This window comes from Amphiprion ocellaris, chromosome 3, assembly GCF_022539595.1.
Source record: "Amphiprion ocellaris isolate individual 3 ecotype Okinawa chromosome 3, ASM2253959v1, whole genome shotgun sequence".
Classification (NCBI taxonomy): Eukaryota; Metazoa; Chordata; class Actinopteri; family Pomacentridae; genus Amphiprion; species Amphiprion ocellaris.
In genome coordinates, this window is record NC_072768.1 from 11,674,558 (window position 1) to 11,697,737 (window position 23,180).

Genomic DNA, 23,180 nt, shown 5'->3' on the forward strand with positions numbered 1-23,180 from the left:
AGGAATCCAACATGTGCACAGTCACACACAGGAAGCAAAAGTGAAAATAATGTAAATGATGAGTCAGAAAGCAAACATGATGCCTGACCAAAACATGTTTCTGCATGTTTCTATCCAAAATACCTCGGCGGCACTAATAACTGACTGAGTGGAAACTAATAATAAGTGACTTGCTGAAGGAGTCTACACTCGCTTCCGAAAGTCAGCTTCGGTTTTGTTTTCTTGTTGGGTGTTTTGTTACTGGAGCAACTCATTAATTGGCAAAGTAGCAACAACACACTTTATTGTCCATGAAGAAAAACACAAATTATATATAACAATGGGTACTTTTGGTTGTAAAATGTCCTGCCAGAATCAATGGGATGAACTCACAGCTAATTATGCAAATGAGATAAGTAATTACGATACTTAATGCATTAACTTGCAAACTGCTACATGTGGACACCCTTGTCTTCAACATTACACACAGGGAGTGATTTTATGAATTAAGGAATTTCCTGAAAATAAGTTTTGCTCATTAATATGCAAATATATTCAACAAGGTGTTCAGGATTTAATTAATTTTGCTGTAGGTGTACACAGTGTCATAAGACAATACATTTCTATCACTCAGCATCCTTAAGTTGTTATATATGAATGAATGTGCTTGCACAGACATTGTTGACAATTTCAAATGTTTAGTCTTGTTGCTCATGCTAAAGAATGTTAGTCATTCATGAGACTTTTCTTTAGTAATTAATTGATGGCAAAGTTGCAATTAATTCAGTGACAGGATAAGTGGCAGGAGGCAGAAAAGGATTGAATCTTGTACATAAGGCTTTGATAAACTTCACTTAGAGATAATAAATAGCATGAACCACCCATCCATAAGCAGACACACACACACATAAATCACTCCCATCCTTTATTTACGAGACGAGCTTCATTCCAACCTGCAGCACTTGCTCCAGAAGGTTGATGTATCCGGTGGTGCACTCTGAGCCATACTGCAGGGCCTTGCTCTTTAATTCCTCGCTCACTTCAGGGTGGAAAGCTGCTTGCTGTCAGAGTGAAAAAACTATGTTCAATTTAAGACACTAAAATTTTCTACTTAAAAGTTTCTACTTTTACATGTTTCTACTATCACTTTTTTGACATGAAAGTGAAAATGTACTATGTGAGGTCAGGAAAAGCTTCACGATAATTCTTCTCTGTATATATGTACGTTATCTAGTTGCAATCACAAATAAAACTCTTAGCTAATAAAAAACTCACACCAAGACTCCTTGATTCTAAAACCCAGAGACAACAATAATCTGCTTTCTATTCATTTTTGTCTTGTTAAAAGTGCTTTGCGGTCGCTGAAGGACACTCTGGCTTCACTGCAGAACTTTGAAAAGTGACTGAGTCACCACCAGTGGGAGCAGCCATAAAGTACACTAGACTGTATTATCTGCTCTCAGCAGGCCAGGCCTCACATGTTTCCCAGCAGCTTGGTGCTGTCTGTGTGACGCCTGTGTTGGCAGGACGGTTGTGGATTAGCACCTTGCAGGTAGTCAGCATATCAGAGATGGCTTTGCGGCTCAGGTTGGCAGTGGCGATCACATCCTCCTGCTGAGCCGAGTTGCCTGCGGCCACTGCCTTGGCTGTTGCTATAGTGATGCCCTTTGTCATGCGGGTAAACTCTTCAGGTGAGGTGGGCTTGTCTGGGACGTCCTTGGACTGGAACACCTGACAAGATGATGACCAACAAGCACAGGTGGTTGGATATTGGCATGGGGCTCAGATAAAACTAATACAGACAGACACATACTCAAAGAGGAAATGAAGAAGCGCATGTGGACCTTGTGTAGCAGTAGAAACTATAAAAAGCTAACATTGACAGAAAATGTTGATACAGGTAGCAGTGTAATTAGGAGTTATGTGCACAATTTGGCTTGGCCTGCAGCCTGTGGCAAAGCCTTCTCTCAGGCTGGAGGTCCTCCGATAAGGATTAGCAGTATGTTACAAAAAACAAGCTCTTGAAATCTTCTTCCTTTCTCACTCTGGCTGCGTCTGCTACCCAGAGCCTGATAAGAGCTGTGGGAAACCTGCAGGGGCTGAGAGGGAAGGAGGAGGAAAGGAGCTGGACAGATAATAAAGGAAAAAAGAACAAAAAGCTCCCCTGTTTTGTTCAGAATAATAGACATAGATATCCCTGACCCTCTTTGGGCCAGCTTTGCAGAGAGGCTGCGTCTCATCATTTGACTCCCAATAGACCATAAAGAAGTGGTTTGGCCTGTCAGGCGTTCTTACTGTCAGCTCCTGCTTGATGCACTCAATGGTGGCCTCCAGTGCCCTCGTCCCACGAGTTGCTTCATCCTCCACTGCCTTCACTGTTTTTAGAAGAGACGTCACATTGGTCACCATGACCTGTCAAATAAAGAGAGCAGTAATGAAGCTCACAGTCAAACCAGGAGGTGGCGCTCTTTCTCCTCAGTGACAAAACATTGTATTACGAAATTATTTCTGCTTTCCTCCTCACTGATTCCTTTACTGCGAATAATGGTGTCGAAGGTGCTTATCTAATGAAAATTATGGACATCTGCTGCAACAGAAACAGAAGACTGAGTGATGCATTTCAAATTAAAACATGATGGTTTATTACCGGTAATCCAGTTTATTTACTGCCACAAAGGATGAAAAAAAAATGTAATTTCGCAGACTCGTGTGACACATTCTGATCTGTGTGTGCCACATTCAGCAAAGTGTTCATTATTAGGCTTGGAATTTGAGAAACATGATCACCAGGAGTTTGAGAGGGTCCCATTTGGAGGTCACCATATGTTGGAGGAACAGAAACAATCTGTCAACATGGCCAAGTCCATGGGTGGCCCTAATTCCATTTAGATGAGAAAACACAAGAAAGCTCTATGCAATAGTTAGGGGTACATCCTGTGGTTACTATGATAGTTAAATAAATAATAATGCATGCATTAACTGAAGATGTTTGCACAAGTTTTCCAAAACAAATCTCTTTGAACCGGGTTGGACGCATCAGAAGGTCTGGTTCCAATTCAATACTTTAATTTTGGTAGATTCATTGTAGTGACCACAGCTGCACTGAGGTTACATACAAAAGATCTGACCTGTAGTTTTTGTTCTCCAGCAGTTGACAGCTGTGACAGGCAGGAGGATCAAGAGTGAAATGACAACTCTTTCATCTTTCCTACATATGAGGTCAGTCTAGGAATTGTTTAAGATATTTTATCTGATCTAGTCTTTGGTACAAACGTGTATCCTTACTTTTACTTTTTAAAAAAATATGTTTTGCATACAACACGTTATATATTTTTTGTTATATTTTATTTTCCTGTTTCCTTCCCACTGCTGTTTCTGTACTCATTACACACATACATCACCTATTGCATACCTGTGTTTCCTGGTGGAAGAATCCTTCATGAGCTGAGGATAGAGTTTTGGTTTAAGGTCTTCATATTCAAGCAGATGCAAAGACTCTATACTACTATACTTCCAGCAGTCACAATACAGAAATCTTGCTGCCACAGATAGTTCTCAGTAAAGCACATCAGCTTTTCCTCTGACACAGACGAATGCATGCACACAATATATCTCACTGATGGGTCTGGTCCCACAGATATGACAGAAAAAGTGAAGGCCTGATAAGAACTGGCATATCCTTCTTTGCATTAACAGATACATCAAACTAGACAGACATAACAGCAAGACAGCATTTGCAGAATATGTACAGTATCTTCAGTTGTACCCTTTCAGTGAGGGAGCATCAGCTGAACAATAAACTGAAGACTTCCATCCCGGTAATCAATACACAGCTGTGACAGTGGTGTGTTTGGGTGTTTTATTCCTTTACCTTGGCAGCGCTCTTCAGCTGATACATGGATGGATCGTCAGCTGGTTTGCCGGCGGCACATTTGGTGGCACTGATGAGTTCGGCCAGAGCTTTGGCTACATCCCGTACCGCGTTTATCAGAACCACCTGAGGAGATAGAGCGGGGATCAATACGGCACAATGGTCAGAGTACGGGTTTATCAGTTGTGCCCTAGGGAGAGGATTTAACACTGCAGCCCTTATCACTCCCACCTAGTCATGATACTTCAGACTTGGTGGAGGGCACAGATAGAGGCAACACACGGGGGAGAGGAGAGACACAATGTGTATCAGATGAAACTGCAATTAATCAGAGAATCTAACATGGAGTGTACAGAAAGATAGAAGACATTCATTGCAGATGACTAATATTAAGGAAGAGAATGAGGATAATGGATTATAATAGCATGTTAAAGCTCCATGCAGCTGAGTGAACAAAAGGTAATAACTGAGCTTTTGTTAAAGACCTCAATCTTTTAGGAAACAAAAGCATGCAGCTGTGACGCATACAGTGCCAACAATAGTGGCTGTGTTAGACATTCTTTAGTGCAGGCATGTTTTAGATGTTCATCACCTGTGTCTCAGGGTCCTCAGAGCCCATGCTGGTTGCTCCCAGTTTGACCACCTCAGTGAGCTGAGTGATAGTCCTGGCTGAAGACTGGGCAGCCTGGGCCAGTTTCTCCTGGCTGGATGCAGCTCCAGCAACCAGCAGCTTGGTGTCTTCTACCAGTGCCTTGGCTGTCTTTAAGATGCTTTCCCTGTGGGATGGGACACATTGTGTCACAATCTGCTCCACAGTCGCACTCAAGTACCAGCAATATGAGGGGAAGCTGTTTCTGCTGTTCTGATCAAAATGTTTGTTTTGTAAAGACAGTTTTCAATTTTTATTCATTATGTGAGACGCATGTTGAGTATTCAGTTTTACTGGCAAACTGCACTTCTCCTGAGTAAGTCATCAAAAGAAAACAGGAGCCCTGGAGTAGGGAGTTTGGGGAGCAGTGTAACAACCTAGCAACTGAAATCTCAATACATTGAGTAAATTAAAAAAAAAAAATACATGTTAAGCTCTTAAAAAACTGTAAATCTATTGTGTATTTTTAACAGCTCAACCATTGCTCTTTTTTAGTGATAGAAGTTTTTATTTAGCACCATGTCTTGGCCTGCTTGTATTGTTTGTGTTGAGGTCATTGCACCTGTGGTCAGCAAAAGATTCTTCATTTTCAGGGTTCAGTGTTCCAGCAGAGGCGAACATGATGGTGGTGTCCAGGTCAGCAATAATTCCAGAAACAGCACTGGCTGCTGTGATACAGGCCTGGGTGCCTTTGTTTCCCGCTTGCAGTGCTGACAGTACCAAGGACACCTGGAAGGTGTGAAGTATTGTATTAGATGTACAGAAAATCCTTCAAATGTGCTGTTTTCAAGGGAGTAAAATGGCTAAAAGTAACTCAAGTTTATGTATGCATTGCGCATGTTCAATGATTAAACAGCAGCTTTTCCCCCCTTCTATAAGGTGCTGGCAGAGCCTTTTATAGACTGGGTGAGTGATGTGGCAAATGCTCAGAGTGGTAGACATAAAGGATTTGGATTAAACGAGGAAGCTGCAAGTAAGAGAAAAGAGCACGGTTAAACGTGCATTAAATCAGAGTCTGCTGCACAATCACATTAAATCAATGAGCCTGGCACTGAAAATCACACAACTCCCTTGAAGACTTCTGTCTGCTCATCCTTCATAAACAAATGGAAAACTCTGAGCGGTACATTTCAACAAGGCACAACCGTCACATATCAGCAAGTGTGACACAACAGATTATTCAAGTTTGATGTGAGCCTTGAATCAAATTGTTGCCCCAGAGTGGAGAGAAAATGCGTGAGCAGCAGGGCTACAAGCTGCCAGGGTCACAGCATGGACACATTTGTATTATTATTAACTGTACAGTGTGGGGGTGGTCAGGAGAGCATGCTCTCATGAGTGGTACAATAATACAGTTAAGTGCCACTTATTGCCACTTTAAATAAGATACATTAATCCTAACCTCTTCAAACACTATACTAATTCAACATCAAGGCTACAAAAACTAATATACATAGCATGTGTCAGCTACAGTATACCAGACAAATTCTCGCAAGTGAGCTGTTCTTGCAGTTGCCAAGACTTCTGTTCTTTATAACTTTATCTAAATATCTTTATACATAGCAGCAGTACTGAACAATGCATCAAACACATTTTAATAAAAATGCTAATGCAGAGTTGATGTTTCTCCCAACCTTCAAACAGCAGAGATATCAAATTATGACAGCAAAAATAGACTTCCTTTAAAGTCAAGATAATTTTATAAATACACTTCCCTCTGCACAAGTTAAAGATGCTGTACCAGTAGCTGTCCACATAGCTTACCTTCTCGGTGACTGCACGTGCACACTCGATGAGCTCCCTTTTGGAGAAGCTGTCAGTGGGACTGAGCTGCAGGGCTCCAGCCTTCTGCACCAGGTAGATACAGCCATGGCCCAGTTCTTGCACCCGTGTCTTTATCTGGAAGCCAACCTGACAGCAAAACCAGCCATCAATTTATAATTCATCCATCTTCTCATTAGAGTCGCAAAACTACACAATCGCAATGATCTCCTAAACTGGCATATCCCTTATCCGGCGGGCGGATGAAAAATGATTTCAAGCACCCTCAGAGAGGGAATACTGGCACTACACCTTTAATTTCCAGACTGCAATTCACGGGTGGGTGGTACTTCATTACAAGCATCACTATAGGCTTTTAGACTTGTAGAGGCACAATGTCGCTATGGTAACCAGCAGGGTTTCCAGAAGCCTGTTATACACAAGATATTGATAAGAGCTATGTGCTTATTAGTGCAATATTTCCACACATTGCTGTCCTGTGGAATACACAAAAAAGCTTTAAGTAGAGAGCAGGTGGGTGCTGAGACAGATGGATGCCGCAGGGGTATATTCCTGTTTGATCTCACATTGTTGGTGCAGCCTTAAGGAAGAGGCATCATATCAAAAACTGCAAACATCCGCTCAGATCAGAGTGTGAGCGAATACATCCGGAAGAATTCTGGTGTAAAATGCAGACCTAAACTGATATTTTAGCAGCACAATAGCAAAAATATATATGGCATGTTGAATTAAAGCTTTGGTATGAGTATGAAATTTCCCCCACATCCCCATCAGGACAGGGAGCATGGCTTCTCACCTCCTCTGGCTCTGCAGTGGCTGCAGCAAGACGTCCTTGTTGTGCTAACTGTCCATAGTCCACCGTCACCTGAGAGGCAAGACCACCGAGCTCTTCAGGGCAGGTTACTGACTTCGTCATCTGGTTGTACAGAGAACATACATCATCAGCAGATTAAGGTTTCTCCAGCACTACTGTCAAATATTGTCACTGAAAATTGGAAATGTAATGGAAAACACACAAACAGGAGTCAGGACAGGATATTTTAGTGCATGGGTGTGCTCACCATCTCTTGTGCAGTGATGGCGATGGCTTTGGAGAACTTCACCATGGTGGTCTGGTAGTCCACAAAGGAGCCTTCAGGTTCAGGAGGTGTTCCTTCATCCAGCTGTGAATATCATCCCTTTAGTAGTGTTGTATTGTAAAGTTGGCATAGCCATCAAATGTATTTTTACTCAAGGTACTCCACTTATGCAAGGCTTTTGAATTAGTTCAGTATCATTTTATAACATGGCATCTCACAGAGAGTTTAAAAGTTGTTCCTAATCATTTTATTCAGTGGAAACAACTATGTCACCACTTCTAAAGGCCTGGCTTAAACATTCACTATGACACTGTTAATTTCTGCACAATTTTATTTTGTATTATTCTGAAATGCTTCATAGATTTTAATTTAATTCTGTCAATGCCTCTTGCTTTTTCTTTTCATGCAGGTGCTCACTCAGAAGGGATTCAACAGACCCAATTTTTGAAAATGGCTGTAGACCGAACAGCAGGCTGACGGATAAACAGGTTTGGACAATGTATCATCAAATATTACATTTGTTACAGATATATCTGTATTGTGTTATACTGACCAATGAAAAAACAAGATAATGCAGTGCAGACAGTTTGTCTACCAGACAGTACTGAAAAATGTAATGTTCAACTCAGTAAATATCTTGATAATGATTTTTGAACAAATAAAAGTTAAGGAATCTTCATCTTTACCACACTTTGGAACTTTAAAATATCAGTATTGGCACTGGACAGGCTATAGGGCAGGAGACATGAAGCTTAGCATATTTATCACGGCAAACTAAACAGAATATTTGTGGGGTTTTCTATATTACAATAAACTATTTAATTGCAAATCCTAATTAGTGATTAAAAAATTAATAAATGGTTAATACTACTCCTCTAGAGAGTACAGTACTGTAGAAGGTCAGAAAGTCTAAATATAGGGTGATGAACATAAAAGGAAATTACAAAGATAATTAAAACTGACCTGAGATCAGATCAATATAAAGTTAAATATAAAGCATAAAACTGACTTGAGATAAGATCAATATGAAGTTCAATATAAAGCTTAAAACTGACCTGAGATCAAATCAATATACAGTTATATATAAAGCTTAAAACTGACCTGAGATCAAATCAATATACAGTTAAATATAAAGATTAAAACTGACCTGAGATCAGATCAATATAGAGTTAAATATAAACCCTTAAAACTGACCTCAGATCAGAATAATTGAAAGTTAAATATAAAGCTTAAAACTGACCTGAGATCAGATCAATATAAAGTTAAATATAAAGCTTAAAACTGACCTCAGATCAGAATAATTGAAAGTTAAATATAAAGCTTAAAACTGACCTGAGATCAGATCAATATAAAGTTAAATATAAAGCTTAAAACTGACCTCAGATCAGAATAATTTAAAGTTAAATATAAAGCTTAAAACTGACCTGAGATCAGATCAATATGAAGTTAAATATAAAGCTTAAAACTGACCTGAGATCAGATCAATATAAAGTTAAATATAAAGCTTAAAACTGACCTGAGATCAGATCAATATAAAGTTAAATATAAAGCTTAAAACTGACCTCAGATCAGAATAATTTAAAGTTAAATATAAAGCTTAAAACTGACCTGAGATCAGATCAATATAAAGTTAAATATAAAGCTTAAAACTGACCTGAGATCAGATCAATATAGAGATAAATATAAAGCTTAAAACTGACCTGAGATCAGATCAATATAGAGATAAATATAAAGCTTAAAACTGACCTGAGATCAGATCAAAGTTAAGTGAAATATAAAGCTTAAAACTAACCTGAGATCAGATCAATGTGAAGTTTTACAGAGTTAGACACCACTTCCTGTTTCATGGCGAAGGATCAATATTTTTGAGGGCCACCATGGCCACGCTCATTGACTTTTGCTGAGCATTTTGACAACTTTTCATCAGTTATGGCTGTTGCATTTACTGGCCAAATTTGAGGTCTCTCGGACTTACCCCCGATGAGTTATTAATCTTAAAAAATTTACAGCTAATTCAAGATGGCCGACTTCCTGTTGGGTTTAGGGCGTGGCCATGATTGACTTTTCTGTGTTTCCTGATGTGCTGAATATGCATACAAAATTTTGTAGCTGTAGACGAAACACTGCCAATTGGCCTAATGACTACCTTTTGCAACTTTGTAGGGGGCGCTATGGAGCCATTTTGCCACACACATGCACAAGTCCATTAAAATATCAAATTTTTCACCAGTCCTGATGTGTGTGCAAAGTTTCACGCGTTTTGGGGTATGTTAAGGCCGCCAAAAATGCATTTTCCCCGTCCGTAGAAAAAAGCGGAATAACAATAATTCCTTGCATTTCAATAGGGTCTTCGCACCATTCGGTGCTCGGACCCTAAATATAATATGTAGACAACATCAAAATTGGATGCTCTTTTTGTTTAATGGTATAATTTGTTCACTGATATATAATTTCCTAACAATTACAATGTAATGGGGAATAATAAATACCTCTTCTTCAGTGTTGTTTGCTAAAGTGGTTCCAATTTTTAGATATTTATGATGTTTTCATTTATGGTTGCTATGCTATGTTTATACCGAGGGTGAAAGAAAAACACAAAGAAGAAAAATGAAAGTGAAAGCTAAGATCTGAGCCAAGCGTATTATGTCTGAGTATGGGCAGATCATCTTCAATTATTAACCGCACCGTCAACACGCTGACATGTCTCCTAGCAAGATGAGTGACAGCCAGCATCACCAGTGGGCTGTGGATTTAAAATTTGTCATCTACTGGACTAATGAGAGTCACTGACAAGGACACACTCTCAGAACACCCACTGTGGAATTAGTCTTCCAGGAAAAGCTAATTTTGCCTTTAGATAAATAAGATAGGGAATAAGTGTCGAGCTACCTGAGAAGAATCCAGAGATTCTCAATCACACAGAGTCATCGCTACTCACCCTGCCCATGCACTCAGCGATGGACTCCACCATGCCTCCGACCATGCCACCCTCACTAGCCGCCTCATTCAAAGTCACCATGATGTCATCCACAGCCTCCTTCATCAGCTGTGCGGCTTCAGAGATGGCATCGTGGGTATGAGAAGCCTGTGGACACAGTCAGCTGATTAACGTTTCTTTGACACTGTCCTGGTTTACCCAGAAGGACATCCATCAGCTTGACAACAGCTCCAGAGTCTCCCTGCAGCTACTCAGAAATTATCGTCTCACAAGAGGACACTTCACCGAAAGCTGGATTCTTGAACCACCATGTTTTCTAATAATTTAAACTCAAAGTTCAAGATTTAACAAATGTTACATGTTGTTCAACGGTAATATATCAAGATACAGTCATTAAAATAAGAGCGTTACAGAGGGCTGAGGTAGTCAGGTAAACTGATGAAACAAAAGCACTTCCTCACATGGTCTTTTCAGTATTTTATGGCTTTAATGATGGCAGTTGACTTTGAATAAAGGCATAATGACCTGAGAACAGGATCAGAAGTTGTGCAGTTAACAGGGTTTAAAAATTATCACTAAAATCTTAAAATCAATTCTAACACTAATAGAAAGCCATAAAACCAAGTACAAACTCCTGGGGCTTTGTTCTGTTCAGTTTAAGACAGATCAATGATTTAAGTCTGAAAGGAAAACATATGAGACTTACAGACAGTAAGGAAGAGAGAAATCCTTCATGTGAAGCCGTAAAGAATGGCTTGATTCTCCTTCAAACAGAGACCTACCCTTAAAAAACATTACTGCAGCTATAGGTGGCCTTGCACCTTCCTTCTTTGTGCTGAACTCTTCTTGGCCATTTCATAAATACAAACTGGTGTAAGGAGGCTCCAGGATTGGTTCCAGTGATTGCTCCACGTCCTGCCTGTCATCCTGACTGTTTGGCCTCCAGCTCCGGTACTGTGCTCCGGCCCTCGCTCCTTTTCCCACCGAGCCTCGTGACTGATTGCATTGCTGCCCAGGGTTGTGTGCCAATCAAGCTGCTGCAATCGCTACATCTGGTTGAAAAGTGCAGTCTTGGTGGCTGTGATTCAGGCAGCGGTCCAAATCACATACTTTGTCTTTTTACTTGAAGTACGTACTGCAGCTGTTCTTACACAGTACATACTGTTTCGTGCATACAAATGGAACACAGCACTTCATCATAATATTGCACCTTCCTCATATATCTGTCACAGCTGTCACCTGACTGTGTGCTGTCAGCAGCTCAAGCTTGTTAATACTCATGCTAGACAATCTGACTTATGTGACACAACTGTACAGAAGACTGCAGTTCAGAATAGCCAGTTTGCATCCTGCAAAATCTGACCAGATGTAGTATGACATCCTAGCATAGTACATCTGATGTACCTGTGACATTGACATACTACTTCTGGCATGCTATATACTATGGTAGCACAGATACTAGAAGGCCCCCATTTTATAGGCAACTCACATCTGAGCCCTATGTTATCAAAATTAGAATCAATTATTGTCATTGTAAGCTCTGCATGCAATGAAATTAGGAGCACCACTCCTCTTGGTGTATTGAAAATGCAAATAATAAAACACAAATAACAGGACATTCTATACTCAAACAATAACATACATTTAAATAATATAATATAAATACTAAATATAAAGTTGTCCTTGTGTCTTCTGTGTAATTCTGCTTGACTTGCCTGCAGACTGGTGTTTTTCTGTGTCTGCGAGCGGGTGGTTAATCATTGTCTCCATGTTCTGTAGCCACTTACCTGCGGATGCTTGTAGCTTAGACATTTGTTGATTTATGTAATGAGACACTAGTTTGACTGCCTGGAGACTGGGCCAATATGTTCCACCACAAACATATTTAGCTAGAAGCCTTTCTGTTAGGTACACTAGGAGCAGAGCTGCCTTTGTATTTCAGTTTTAGGTAGGAAGTTTAATTGTTTCTTTTTGTGTTTTACATAGCAAGTTGGATCACTGTTAGTCCTCTTTTGATTTTATTTCATTCATTGATTTAGCAACACCCACACGTTCGTTCTGCTTTCCTTTGCACTTTCTCCTTCTTTGTTTGCTAATGATATTACTAAGCAATAAATAACGCAGATAAACCAAAAGCAACTGGCTCCATGTCGGTTTCCTTAACCCTAGCAGAGCTGGGATAAAACTATATCTTCATTTATTCATTCTTTTTTCATTCTGCTCTTTAAAGTTCCTCAACAATTACAGGTCATTCTTGAAATAATGATGATATTAGACAAAATACACTGCAGCTGCATGAACATTATGACCCACTCTGTACCTTTGGGTTTCCTCCTCCTTCTTTGGCAGCGTACAGCATCTGCAGGGCCGACTCGGACAGAGTCTTGGTCTGGTCCAGGATTGTCATCTGCTGCTGGTGGTCGTGCAGCTTAGAGGCCAGGCCTACCGATGCCACAATCAATGGATCAAAGTAACTTGCCAGCTGAGTCACCTGGGAAAATACGTTTAACAAATCCAGGTTGAATCACAACATAGAAAAGAAGACAGAACAGGTTTTTCTTTCTAAATCCAGAGGGGCTGAAAAGATATATGGTCAGAGCAACACCTTGTGTCCTAGTTGGGCAGCTTCACCTCGGGCTGCTGTGGAGACGGGATCAATCAGATGACCAATCTCTTGCACAGAGGATGTCAGCTGCTCCTGGAGTGCCTGGTGAGTTACAACACCGGAGAATTACAGCATAAGTCACAACAGAAAGACTACAGATCCCATTAAGTTCTTTCTCTCACACAAGATAGAGCTGATGGGATACTTGAACTCACTTCCATGGAGATATCATCTCTGCAGGGCAGGGTCTGTCCAACTGCAGCGAGGGAAGCTTGCTCAATGTCCCGGATACACTTATTGATGTTATCAATGGAGTAATCACACTCCCTCTGTCCTGGTGCCTTGTCCCTGTCACAAGAAATGTAGAAAAATATAAATACAACTCTACATTGCTGTGCAAAACAAGGTTGTTAAAAAGGTTGATAAAATAAATGAAGCAAAAAACTTTGGTATAAAATGAAACATCCATATTTAATTTAATTATTAAGGAACAGTGCAATATTTTGGAAAATTTATTTTTATTTTTGCTTTATATTGAGAGTTATAATAAAACTTTAAAAAATACTGTCAGCCAGGCTTAAATCAAATGCAGTCTTTCTAAGTCTTAGTTGCTGTGAGAATGGTGTAGTATGTGCATGTGAATGGAGGATAATGATGAAGATGGAATGGGTGGGGCACCACACGGTGAAATGTGTTTCAGATCCGCCGTAGCAAGACGCATCATCTCATCACTGCTCTATAGTGTTCACTAATCTATTACAAAGCAGTGGGGATCTCAGCAGCTATAACGTAATGTGGCAATTTGCTGCTTAGCTGAACAGATATCACAGAATAAGCCCTCCGGTTTCAGAAACTGTTTTTTTCCTCCAACTGTTAGCATATCTTTATGAACATTGATTCTGGATAAGCCTGAAGAGACAGATGTTGCTGTGGGTGGGATTAATACCAACCTAATGGAGGTGATGAGACTCTTGATGGAGTCAGAAACCGTCCTGGAGTGGCCGGCGAGGATGGACCATGTCGGGGGATCTTTGGGGTTGAGGACCAGCGAGCGGGCGGTTTCTAAAAGGTACGTGGAGCTATCGAGCATGGAGCGGGCTGAACGCACAATGGGCTCCTGTGCTGCTGAGCCCTGTGGAAATGAAAGGATTAGTGTAGGTGAAACAACAGCCCAGGTAACAGCTCAACAGCGAAGAGTCATCCACATTGGTCTGACAGAGTTGTTAATATTCCTTGACTACCTTGGAGAGATCAAAGGTGCAATCAAAGGGAGGGATGAGATTAGAAAGGCAGCTTTACACAGACACAGGAAGAAACATCTTCAGTCTTTATGATACGAGCCAAAACCTCCCTTGACAATTAGATTAACAAGCTGAAGATTAGAGCAGCTGTGCTGAGAGAAAGTGCCGTTAAACAGTGCCCTCCAACAGATTACAGCCATAAAGCTTTTAGAGGACTGTGGGAGAAGTGTTCTGCTCAAGATTGAAAACTAAAAATCCATCTTTCTTCTCGAGCTTTTTCTTGACATCAAAAGAGGAGGGAAAACTGAACCTCAATCCAGTTGTCCCCCTGTTCACTGTACAAACCGTTTTGTGTTGGCTTATGTAAGAGGCTGTTTCAAGTGACTTGAGTGCACAAGTCACCGGCACATTCATTTAATCTTTCTGAAGAACAATTTCAAGATCCGTGTAGGATGAGGAGAAACATTTACAAATTGGATGTTTCAGAGAACTGACGATCTCACAAAAGATTTTCACTCATTTTCATTCAGTTAAATCGTTAGCAGGAATGAACAAGAACATTCTCAACGGTGAATTACAAACAAAAATGGATAAACACCTCATTGCTGATCTGAGCAGGGATGCTTGCAAACTCGGGGTTGTTGGCAAAGGTTGACAGGTTTTCTACAGCCTCAAGGAGCGGAGTTGTAGCAACACGGCACCTGTTTCTGTTCTCCTCAGAAAAATCCCCGTCTAATGCCTGAAAGAAGACAACGCCATATGAATATTTGACCATTTTGCCCATATTTTTGTAAGCGACGGATTGATACACACATCTGCAGCTTCTCACTTGACGAAAAAGATTCTGTAACAAATTTACACTCAACGTTTTGATCACTTGGGGAGTTGACCTTGATGGTTTTGACGAGGTTGGCTGTAGTGTTGGCCACCTCTTTGGCTGACTGGACAAACTGTCTCCTTGCCACAGGGTTGGAGGTTTTAGAAGAAGCCAGACGGCAGGCGTTACAGAGAGCTGAGGTGTGCTTGGCTACAATTGTTGCTGCAGACAAGACCTTATGAACAAACAAACAAAAAACATCAATAACGAGAAAGAGTAAAAAACTGAGCCACTCTAGTGAGGTGTGCAGCAGAAATTCCTTCCAACATTTAGGGAAGTTCTTTTCTTTGCAAACATTAAAGTGAACACTTAAAGTTACGAGTCACGTGTCAGGGAATAGTCGTGTAATGTTCTGTAGGTTGTGTTCTTACCTGTGAGGGACTGCTGGCTGGGTCCACTAAGTTCTGACAAGCCATCTGTATAGCTTGATGGGCTCGTGCAAACTGAATGGGATCCACCAGTCCCTCGTGGCCTGACTGACTATTGGGATCAGAAACGCCTACAAGATAAGAGGCCTGCGTGATAGAAAACAAAAACAGACTTTTACTAATGTAGCCTTATTTGCTATCTTCTACCAAGATCACATTTGTTGTCGCACACAAGCTAAGAACCCCCCCACAGTGTAGTCCACATTCTCTAAAATACACACATATGTTTGGTAATGAACAGAAACCTTCAGATTCAAATTGCATATACAGTGCATAACAATGGAACTTCCGGAGAGTGAACAAAAGATCTGTCAGAGCGTGCCCTTTTTCTAGGAAACTTGACTGAATCTCACATGGAGCTGAGGATATTGTTTTACAGCTTTGAGGGTGGGAGTCCGTAAAACCTCCAATGAAACCGGGCTCACCCCACATTGCTGTCATGGTTTCCAATGAAATGTGTCTAAATGCCATTTATAAGTGGGTTCCACTTTGTCAAGATGCTTAAATATCTTTCCGTGATTCATTTAGAGGGCTACATCAAGCTTAAAAAAGATTAACAATTTGATTTCCTAAATGAAATGTTATGTGATTAATATTGAGCATATAATAAAGTAGAGAGGAAACAAAAAAGAAAAGTGCAAAAGAGCAGAAATCTGACATGAGAGCAGAAGCAAGGAGGGTAAGTCAGGATGTGTTAGTACAATGCTGAGATCCCACCTGTCCTCCAGCCTCCGTTAGCCCACATAGAGCCTTGGACGCCAAACCCACACTCTCCCCAAAGGCGACCACATCACCTGTCTTACAGTGTTGAGAAATGCCTGCCATCGACTCTCCGAGGACCTGAGGCACGCAGAAATGGAGAAATTGTGCACAAATTAGATCTTCAGCTGCCTGCTACGTTAAGTGTCTCTGACAGTTAAAGTATATAGTACATGCATTTATTTTGAAGGCCTGTACCTTTGAGTTCTCCATGACGCTCTCGATGCAGTCAAAGTAGGAGAGCTCGTTGACAGGTTCATTGGTGTTATCTAAAAGGCCTCTGACAGCCTGTGCAGAGATGGTAATAACTACAATGAACACACCATTGAACATTTCTGCTAAGATACCTTTGCACATTTATCAGCCACTAATTCACATCTGAAAAAGCAAACCCTGTATATACAAATCATGTTGATTGAAATATGCTGCCCAATAAATCATGATAATCAAGGCTTTTAAAATGAACAGCAATGTTGTCGTTTTCACTTACGTATGAGTATTGTATAATAGTATAGTACAATTGAATGTGGGCTTCAGAATGCAATGTGCTCTTGTTCAATCAGTGTCGCTAATGCAGCTACTGTTGTTCTAAATTGACAGAGTGGCTCCATGGGAGAAATCAAATGCAAAACAGATGGAAAGCAGGGGAGAGAAAAAAAGCTAGATGAAAAAAACACATATTACAGGCATGTACAAGAAACAGGCCTTAAGAGAATAGGCCTGTGTGTGGCACAGTGTATGTGAGAAGGGCTACCTCCAACTCCCGCAAGGCGTTGTCACACTCCTTTTGTCCCGCTGCTTGCTGGGTACAGAGTGTTATCAGCTGGTTAATACTCTCTGTCACCGCCCTGAAACACACAGGCAGCCACACAGTCTCTTTAGCTCTCACATGTGTCCTCTGCATGCACGCACAGGCTGGCCTCACTCACAGATGCTTTTAGCTTCACTATTCAAGCATGGCAGTGCTGGCTTCTCACTGCGATTGGATAACACAGCGCACAGGAGTGCCGAGATTGCCTTGAGTTTGTGTTCAGCCTTGCTGAGCACAGACAGGCTCTAGCCAAGGCTTCCATCTTCCTAATTAGACAGAGAAAAGTCAGTCAGGCCTAAAGCCCTGCGGGACCAGCTGCTTGGCTTCTCTCCACTAAGGGGAGGATACGTAGTCCCTCTAGCAATGCCGAACAGACGCACCGTAGGAGCGGAATACAGATGCAGCAGGAAGATGTTTTATCATGACTTTCTACAGGTCCAAATCTGGACCAGAATTCATATTTAGCACAGAATGCTTCTACTCACTAGCAAATATAGTTTAATATTCATCAAAAACAACCGCAGAGAATGTCTGATACATATCAACAACATTTTATCGCACCTTGCTGCCACAGCTAGAAGACTCTTCGCATTCGCTGCACCTGGATCCACAGACAGAGACTTGGCAGCCAGTAGCAGCTTACTGGATGCCATAGAGATGTTCTTCAGATTACCAATGACTTGGATCTGGTCATCCTTGCTCTGCAAATGCAAGGAAAAGGAACAAAACAGGTGATTTTTCAAGTGGATATAGAGCTGCGTTAAATGTAGTATTATACAGTATTGGCAGCATTAGCAACAGCTGTCAAAAGATTGTATTCTAAAAAAATTATTTTAAGTGTCTCTACCAGCTAATATCCTCTTCTCTCACTCAGCAGGCCTGTTTAAGCCTGATTAAAGCTTGGGTGTCATGCTACATCAACTTCAATCCCTTACCATCTCATCCAAATTAATGAGCAAAATAACCAGAACAAGAACATTACAGGAACTCATTACATCTGACTGCGTTAGTGCACGCGCTGAAAAGGTCCAATTAACAAATGACTTAAACAGCTTAGTTACCAAAGTGACACAAAGATGCACTCTGCATTTCAGCCTTGTTGTCCATCAAAGGTCTGAAGGCTCCACTTCATGTGTAAAATATTGGTGGCAGTAGATTAGCACTGAACTGTTTCAATGGAGCATGGAGGGGTTGTGTGATCATAAAACCTACTTGGGTGTGTCCTGCCATCTCAATGCCGGCATCCAGGAACTCATCAAAGTCTTGGCTAAACTTTCCGGAGGCCGCAGCCAGCTGGCTGCTTGTACCGCGAGAGGAGTGGACGACCTCGCCTGCAGAGTGGTTGAGTTCAGCTGCTGTGTGGTTCAGATCAGTCTGGGCCTCCTGGAATGTCTTACTGCAGGGAGGCAACTTCAAAGGCAACACACAATCAAATGGAAACATCCTTTCCACTTAAGGGTTGATATTTGAATGTATGACACAAATGCTTTGTGTAAAGCAAACATAAAATGGCAAGAAATCCCTGAGAAAAAGCTTGAGCAGGACTCACAAAGTCTACTAGCAGCTTCTTGCTGGCCTCTCCGATGCTCCTCAGGGCCATGTCAACATCCTTCTGGCCTGGCAGGCAATTCACACAATTATTCAGGGAGTGTGACACTGCTTTGGCCACCTGAAACACAGCACAACATCTGTCAATGGACTGCCATTAGTCATTCTAACAATGTGCTACACAACAAAGCCCCAGAGCAAAGCTATATGGGGAAAAACATCTCAAATGCAAATTGAGCTCACAGTGGTGCACAATAATCCGTGTCACTAATTTATGCTGCTGTCACAGATATATGCCAAACAATATGCTTATCCCCTGAAGGGCTGCAGGAGAATGAACAGTTTTACTCCGGCACTCCTGAGAGAGGAATACCAGGCGAGAGAGACACAGAAGAGAGAAAATAGCAACGCTTAGAGGGGATGATTGCTATGGAAAAAAAAAGAAATGTTTACAAATCAGTAGAGGAGGAAGAGAAGGGCCTGAGAAGAACAATGTGATCACTGCACAAATACCACTACCTCTGGGGTATATAGTAGGGGGACCTGCACTACCTGTGCCAGTCTTTGCTGACTCTCAGCATCTCCTGGATGAACCAAGGCCTGATGGGCTTCGTGGATCAGCATGGCTGAGCCTTCCATCACACACTGGGCGGAGTCCAGCATGGCAGCTGCAGCCTGAGGCTCCTTGGTGCTGGCTGCCACACCTCTAGCTGCTTGAGCTAATGTCCTTAAAGCCTGGGCTGTTTCTCTAGCAGCAACACCTGTGAACAACCAGCCAGATTTAAAGGGATAGTAAAAAATGTGATCACAGAGACAAAAATTGAGAGAATGCCCTAAGTAAATCAAATAAATATACAAACAGCGTCCCTAATATAATAGAAAAAAGTGAAGACCGCCTCATGCATCACAGAGCTCTAATGTAGTAATAATAGATGTTACACTGGTGCAAAACTACACAGATAAAACTGAAATACGAGGTTCAGAGTCTCTTTTGTTGAGCATTGTTAAGTAGTGAGAGCGAGTGACATTGTTTCTGTAGAAATGGAAACTGGCAGGGGCTAGCAGCACCACACTGTGACCAAACTACGATACCAAAATTCCCTCATTGTTTAAATAAATGAGTTAATATAATAAATACGGCCTCACGTGGGAGGTGCCCTTAACTTCTTATACACAGAGTGGAGAAAAAAAAAGCAGCAAATTGCATCAAATTGCATTAACCAGCAGAGTGGAGCCATTTGCTGATGGAATGTTAAATCCAGTGAAAAAAAGAGATTAATGAGTAGCGAGCAGCACCCTGGGCCACAGCATGAAGTATTGCCTGGGAGCACTCATTGTTAGAAACGTTATTCTCTATCTGTCTTCATCTCTCCTCTACTGAGATCCTCATTTGAGGTAGAATTGACGGCAAAGCAGCCAAGCCATTCTGGATTCCAAGGGCTTGGTTTAAGGCATCAGCAATAGCGCAAAAAAACCCCAAAAAACTTTGCTTGCTTTATCCTCAGACTCTCACTTGGCGCAGTTAAGAGAAATTATTTTTTAAATAAAAATTACAGTCAGCAATCCATTTACATTTATTATTCAGTATCTATCTACTGCAGCTTTGTTACTAATCTAATAAGAGAAACAGAAGTAAATTATTTAACTAAATGGCTTAAGCTCCTTAGACCAGCTCTGTGTATATAATACACTACCTGTATAATGCTCATTTCCCTGTGCAGCACATGTAAGCAGCTGGGCCATGGAGGAGCCCACAGCCTTCGATGTACTTCCCAAATCCTGAGCACACTTTTCCAGCTGTGTGGTGCAACAGAGCACATAAATAAACACTTGATTCATGGTTTCTCTACAGCAGGATATCTACAGTATAAGGTTTCAGAGAAGCTTCACCCTAGATGTTGCTATGTACTGACCGTTTCCCCTGGAAGAGGTTTGAGTTGACCATCAATGACAGACATCTTGGCATCCTGAAGCTCACTCTTGAGGGTCTGGACAGTTTTGAGAGCTGAGTCAATCTCCAGAGGACCACAGGCTTCGTGGGCCTACAAATAATACAGAGGCATTACAGTTACCCAAACTCCAATTTGTAGAGCAAAAAGGATGCAATGTTATTTGCGTCTAGTATCTCTGGATAAGATCAAAGAACTGGACTCACATAAGTGCAAGCTAGCTACAAATTTTCTGCATCAGTGACATCAGTGCTGCCATCTATAACAGTGTTGGGCATAGCTACCTTCTGGGTGGCGGTCCTGAGCTCCGCCAGGCAGGTAGCCAAATTCTTGGCACACTGGCCCAGTTGCATAGCAGCAGCCTGGTCAGCCACTGTCGGAACTGCTGACTTCGCTGATGCCACCATCTTACTTCCAGGCTGAGACATTTAGACAGCAAGAAGTTTATAAACAGTTTTTGCATGTATGTTGTGAAGGAGAGTTTAGATAGTCGCTGACTGTGTAATGATGAAATATTAACCTGTAAGAAGCTCTGGCTGGCCATGATGAGGGCGAGCTGAGGGCCCAACTCCTCTGGCTGGGCCTGGCTGCTCCTCATCCCCTGCACCAACTGAGGAATACTGTCTGCTACAGCCTGAAATGAAACATCATGCATTCTCCATATTGTACATCATCATGACTGAAACAGAAAAGCCATTCTGTAATAACGTGTTCAGGACTTAGTTTCCCAGTACATTTTGACAGTTCCTTTTAACACAACAGTACAGTGGTAGTACAAAAGAGCACATGAGAAAGAGTGCATGATCATACCTTGCAGCTGTGTACTAACTGTTGATGTGAAACAGTGTTTTTGTTGGAAGCAGCGGCATTTTGGGCAGCTGCGATCGTCTGAGTAGCAGCAGCCGCTGCCTGCTTTGCAGCTATCTGTTCAGAAGATACAAATGGAGGCAATTTAGTCTCAAGTAAGAAAGTGGTGCTTGGCTAAGAGGAGAATTCACATTTGCTCTGTGCAGTATTATGCTGTCGTGTTCTGTACTCAGCCAGAGTTCTAATCAGAGTAAGAGGGGTCACAACCAAAATGTTTTGTAAGACGAGGTGAGTGGCTTGGACTGCATTGCTCAATCTGTATCTCATAAGTTGATCAAAACTGCCTTCGCCTTGCTGTGTTGCCAAAACTAAAGATAAAAATATACTGCTTAGCTCACATTAATTCATAGACTAGCTTTGAAGTAATGACAAGATTGAAAACAACAGACCACATTCTTTGTTGAGAGGATGAGGAGGCGAGGTTGAAAAGAAAACATGATATCATTAAACAAAGAAACTGGAGTCACTGCCTAACGTTTGTATGCCTCCAACAATGAGAGAAGTTGTAGTTTACATCCATGTCTGTCCTCATATACAGTAATATATGCAGTGAAGACTTTGAAGTAATTTAATAGGCTTATACCTACGATTAACATCACCAAATCAGTATCCGACCAAATGTGAAATATGATCACAATCTCCCTTTCTGATATGGTGATTATAACATTTAAATGACGACCAGAAAAGTGTTTTGCAGAACACTGTAATTTCTCAGTGAAGTTTACCTTTGAGCTTTTGCAATGAAACTTTTAATAACTTCACTATATTAGACAGTTGTGTGACATTTTTGCTATGGTTACTGTATGAATTCTTCAGTTTGGGCCAAAAACATGTTTTATGACTCATCACAGTGACCTCTGACCATCAAAATGTGATCAGTTTATCAGTGAGTCCAAGTGAACATTTGTGCCAAGTTCGAAGTAATCCTAAAATATTGTGTTTAACATAATGGGACGGATCGATAGACATACTGACTGATAATCCACCAAAAATAAATGAATAAAAAGCTTCTAGTCACAGCTGTTGCCGGTGCAGAGGCATAAAAAAGAATGAACTACATGTAGAATTTACTTCAGGCAGTATTTTGTATGTATACTGTAACCATCATGTGATGTATATATTTTTAATAGTGTAATATTCTACACAAAATATTTTCTTTACATCTAAATAAATTGATATGTACATCTACAGCAGCTGAATAACCCAACAGGTAAAATGAAGGTTCTAACAGGCCTAAATGTGTCTGTGATAATTGTTACATGCACACTTGGAGATTGAAAACACTGGTCGTCGCTGGCTTACATGCTGCCTTGATAGAGGCGAACATTAGCACCATCACTGTGACCATCTGATGCAAGAAGGCTGACTGAGATGCATGTCTGATAGCAGGCTGATCCCAGCCCTGAGTAACGCATAGTTTATGTCCCTGGGAAATTGAACATTGGGTGCTGCAGAGCAGAGAGGGGATAGTCATTAGGGGCAAACTGATACCAAGGGCTAAACACAGATCTTTACACTCAGATAGCTCATTCACAGCACTAATGGGATATATAACTCTGCTGAGGGAAAGAGAAATAGCAGACAAATATAATAAATGGGCCGTTATTTGTACAAATGACTCTTGAAGCATTTTATTTTTTTCATTCTGGCATGTGTTTCCTTTATTTCTGCTGTGTTTATAGTGGCTTTATACTAAAGGGAAACAAAATGAGGGAAAGGGATGTTTGTGTGACATCTTTGCCGCCGCTGAGGAGACGTGAAAAGAAGAGCTGTGTTTTGATCAAGGTCAAACAACAC

The 23,180-nt window shown here is 41.2% G+C and overlaps 1 protein-coding gene across 4 annotated transcripts in view; it reads right to left on the reverse strand.

Annotated features, from left to right (window-relative positions):
- tln2b (talin 2b) overlaps positions 1 to 23,180 on the reverse strand; it is an 87,283-nt gene that overhangs the window by 8,555 nt on the left and 55,548 nt on the right. For 3 of the 4 annotated variants that reach the window (XM_055009221.1, XM_055009219.1, XM_055009220.1), the window contains 29 exons: positions 21,327 to 21,440; positions 21,037 to 21,150; positions 20,801 to 20,935; positions 20,481 to 20,609; positions 20,262 to 20,364; positions 19,120 to 19,328; positions 18,569 to 18,688; positions 18,232 to 18,429; positions 17,581 to 17,720; positions 16,963 to 17,056; positions 16,407 to 16,496; positions 16,167 to 16,289; positions 15,393 to 15,536; positions 15,011 to 15,196; positions 14,743 to 14,883; positions 13,854 to 14,035; positions 13,119 to 13,251; positions 12,904 to 13,005; positions 12,619 to 12,789; positions 10,299 to 10,445; positions 7,343 to 7,444; positions 7,078 to 7,197; positions 6,264 to 6,410; positions 5,062 to 5,228; positions 4,443 to 4,626; positions 3,851 to 3,976; positions 2,275 to 2,391; positions 1,525 to 1,710; positions 933 to 1,040 (listed from right to left, as the gene is read on the reverse strand). In XM_055009221.1, coding sequence (XP_054865196.1) covers positions 933 to 1,040; positions 1,525 to 1,710; positions 2,275 to 2,391; positions 3,851 to 3,976; positions 4,443 to 4,626; positions 5,062 to 5,228; positions 6,264 to 6,410; positions 7,078 to 7,197; positions 7,343 to 7,444; positions 10,299 to 10,445; positions 12,619 to 12,789; positions 12,904 to 13,005; positions 13,119 to 13,251; positions 13,854 to 14,035; positions 14,743 to 14,883; positions 15,011 to 15,196; positions 15,393 to 15,536; positions 16,167 to 16,289; positions 16,407 to 16,496; positions 16,963 to 17,056; positions 17,581 to 17,720; positions 18,232 to 18,429; positions 18,569 to 18,688; positions 19,120 to 19,328; positions 20,262 to 20,364; positions 20,481 to 20,609; positions 20,801 to 20,935; positions 21,037 to 21,150; positions 21,327 to 21,440 — 4,032 coding nt within the window. The remainder of the gene's footprint in view (positions 1 to 932; positions 1,041 to 1,524; positions 1,711 to 2,274; positions 2,392 to 3,850; positions 3,977 to 4,442; positions 4,627 to 5,061; positions 5,229 to 6,263; positions 6,411 to 7,077; positions 7,198 to 7,342; positions 7,445 to 10,298; positions 10,446 to 12,618; positions 12,790 to 12,903; positions 13,006 to 13,118; positions 13,252 to 13,853; positions 14,036 to 14,742; positions 14,884 to 15,010; positions 15,197 to 15,392; positions 15,537 to 16,166; positions 16,290 to 16,406; positions 16,497 to 16,962; positions 17,057 to 17,580; positions 17,721 to 18,231; positions 18,430 to 18,568; positions 18,689 to 19,119; positions 19,329 to 20,261; positions 20,365 to 20,480; positions 20,610 to 20,800; positions 20,936 to 21,036; positions 21,151 to 21,326; positions 21,441 to 23,180) is intronic. The other variant, XM_023280591.2, reaches the window with a different exon arrangement.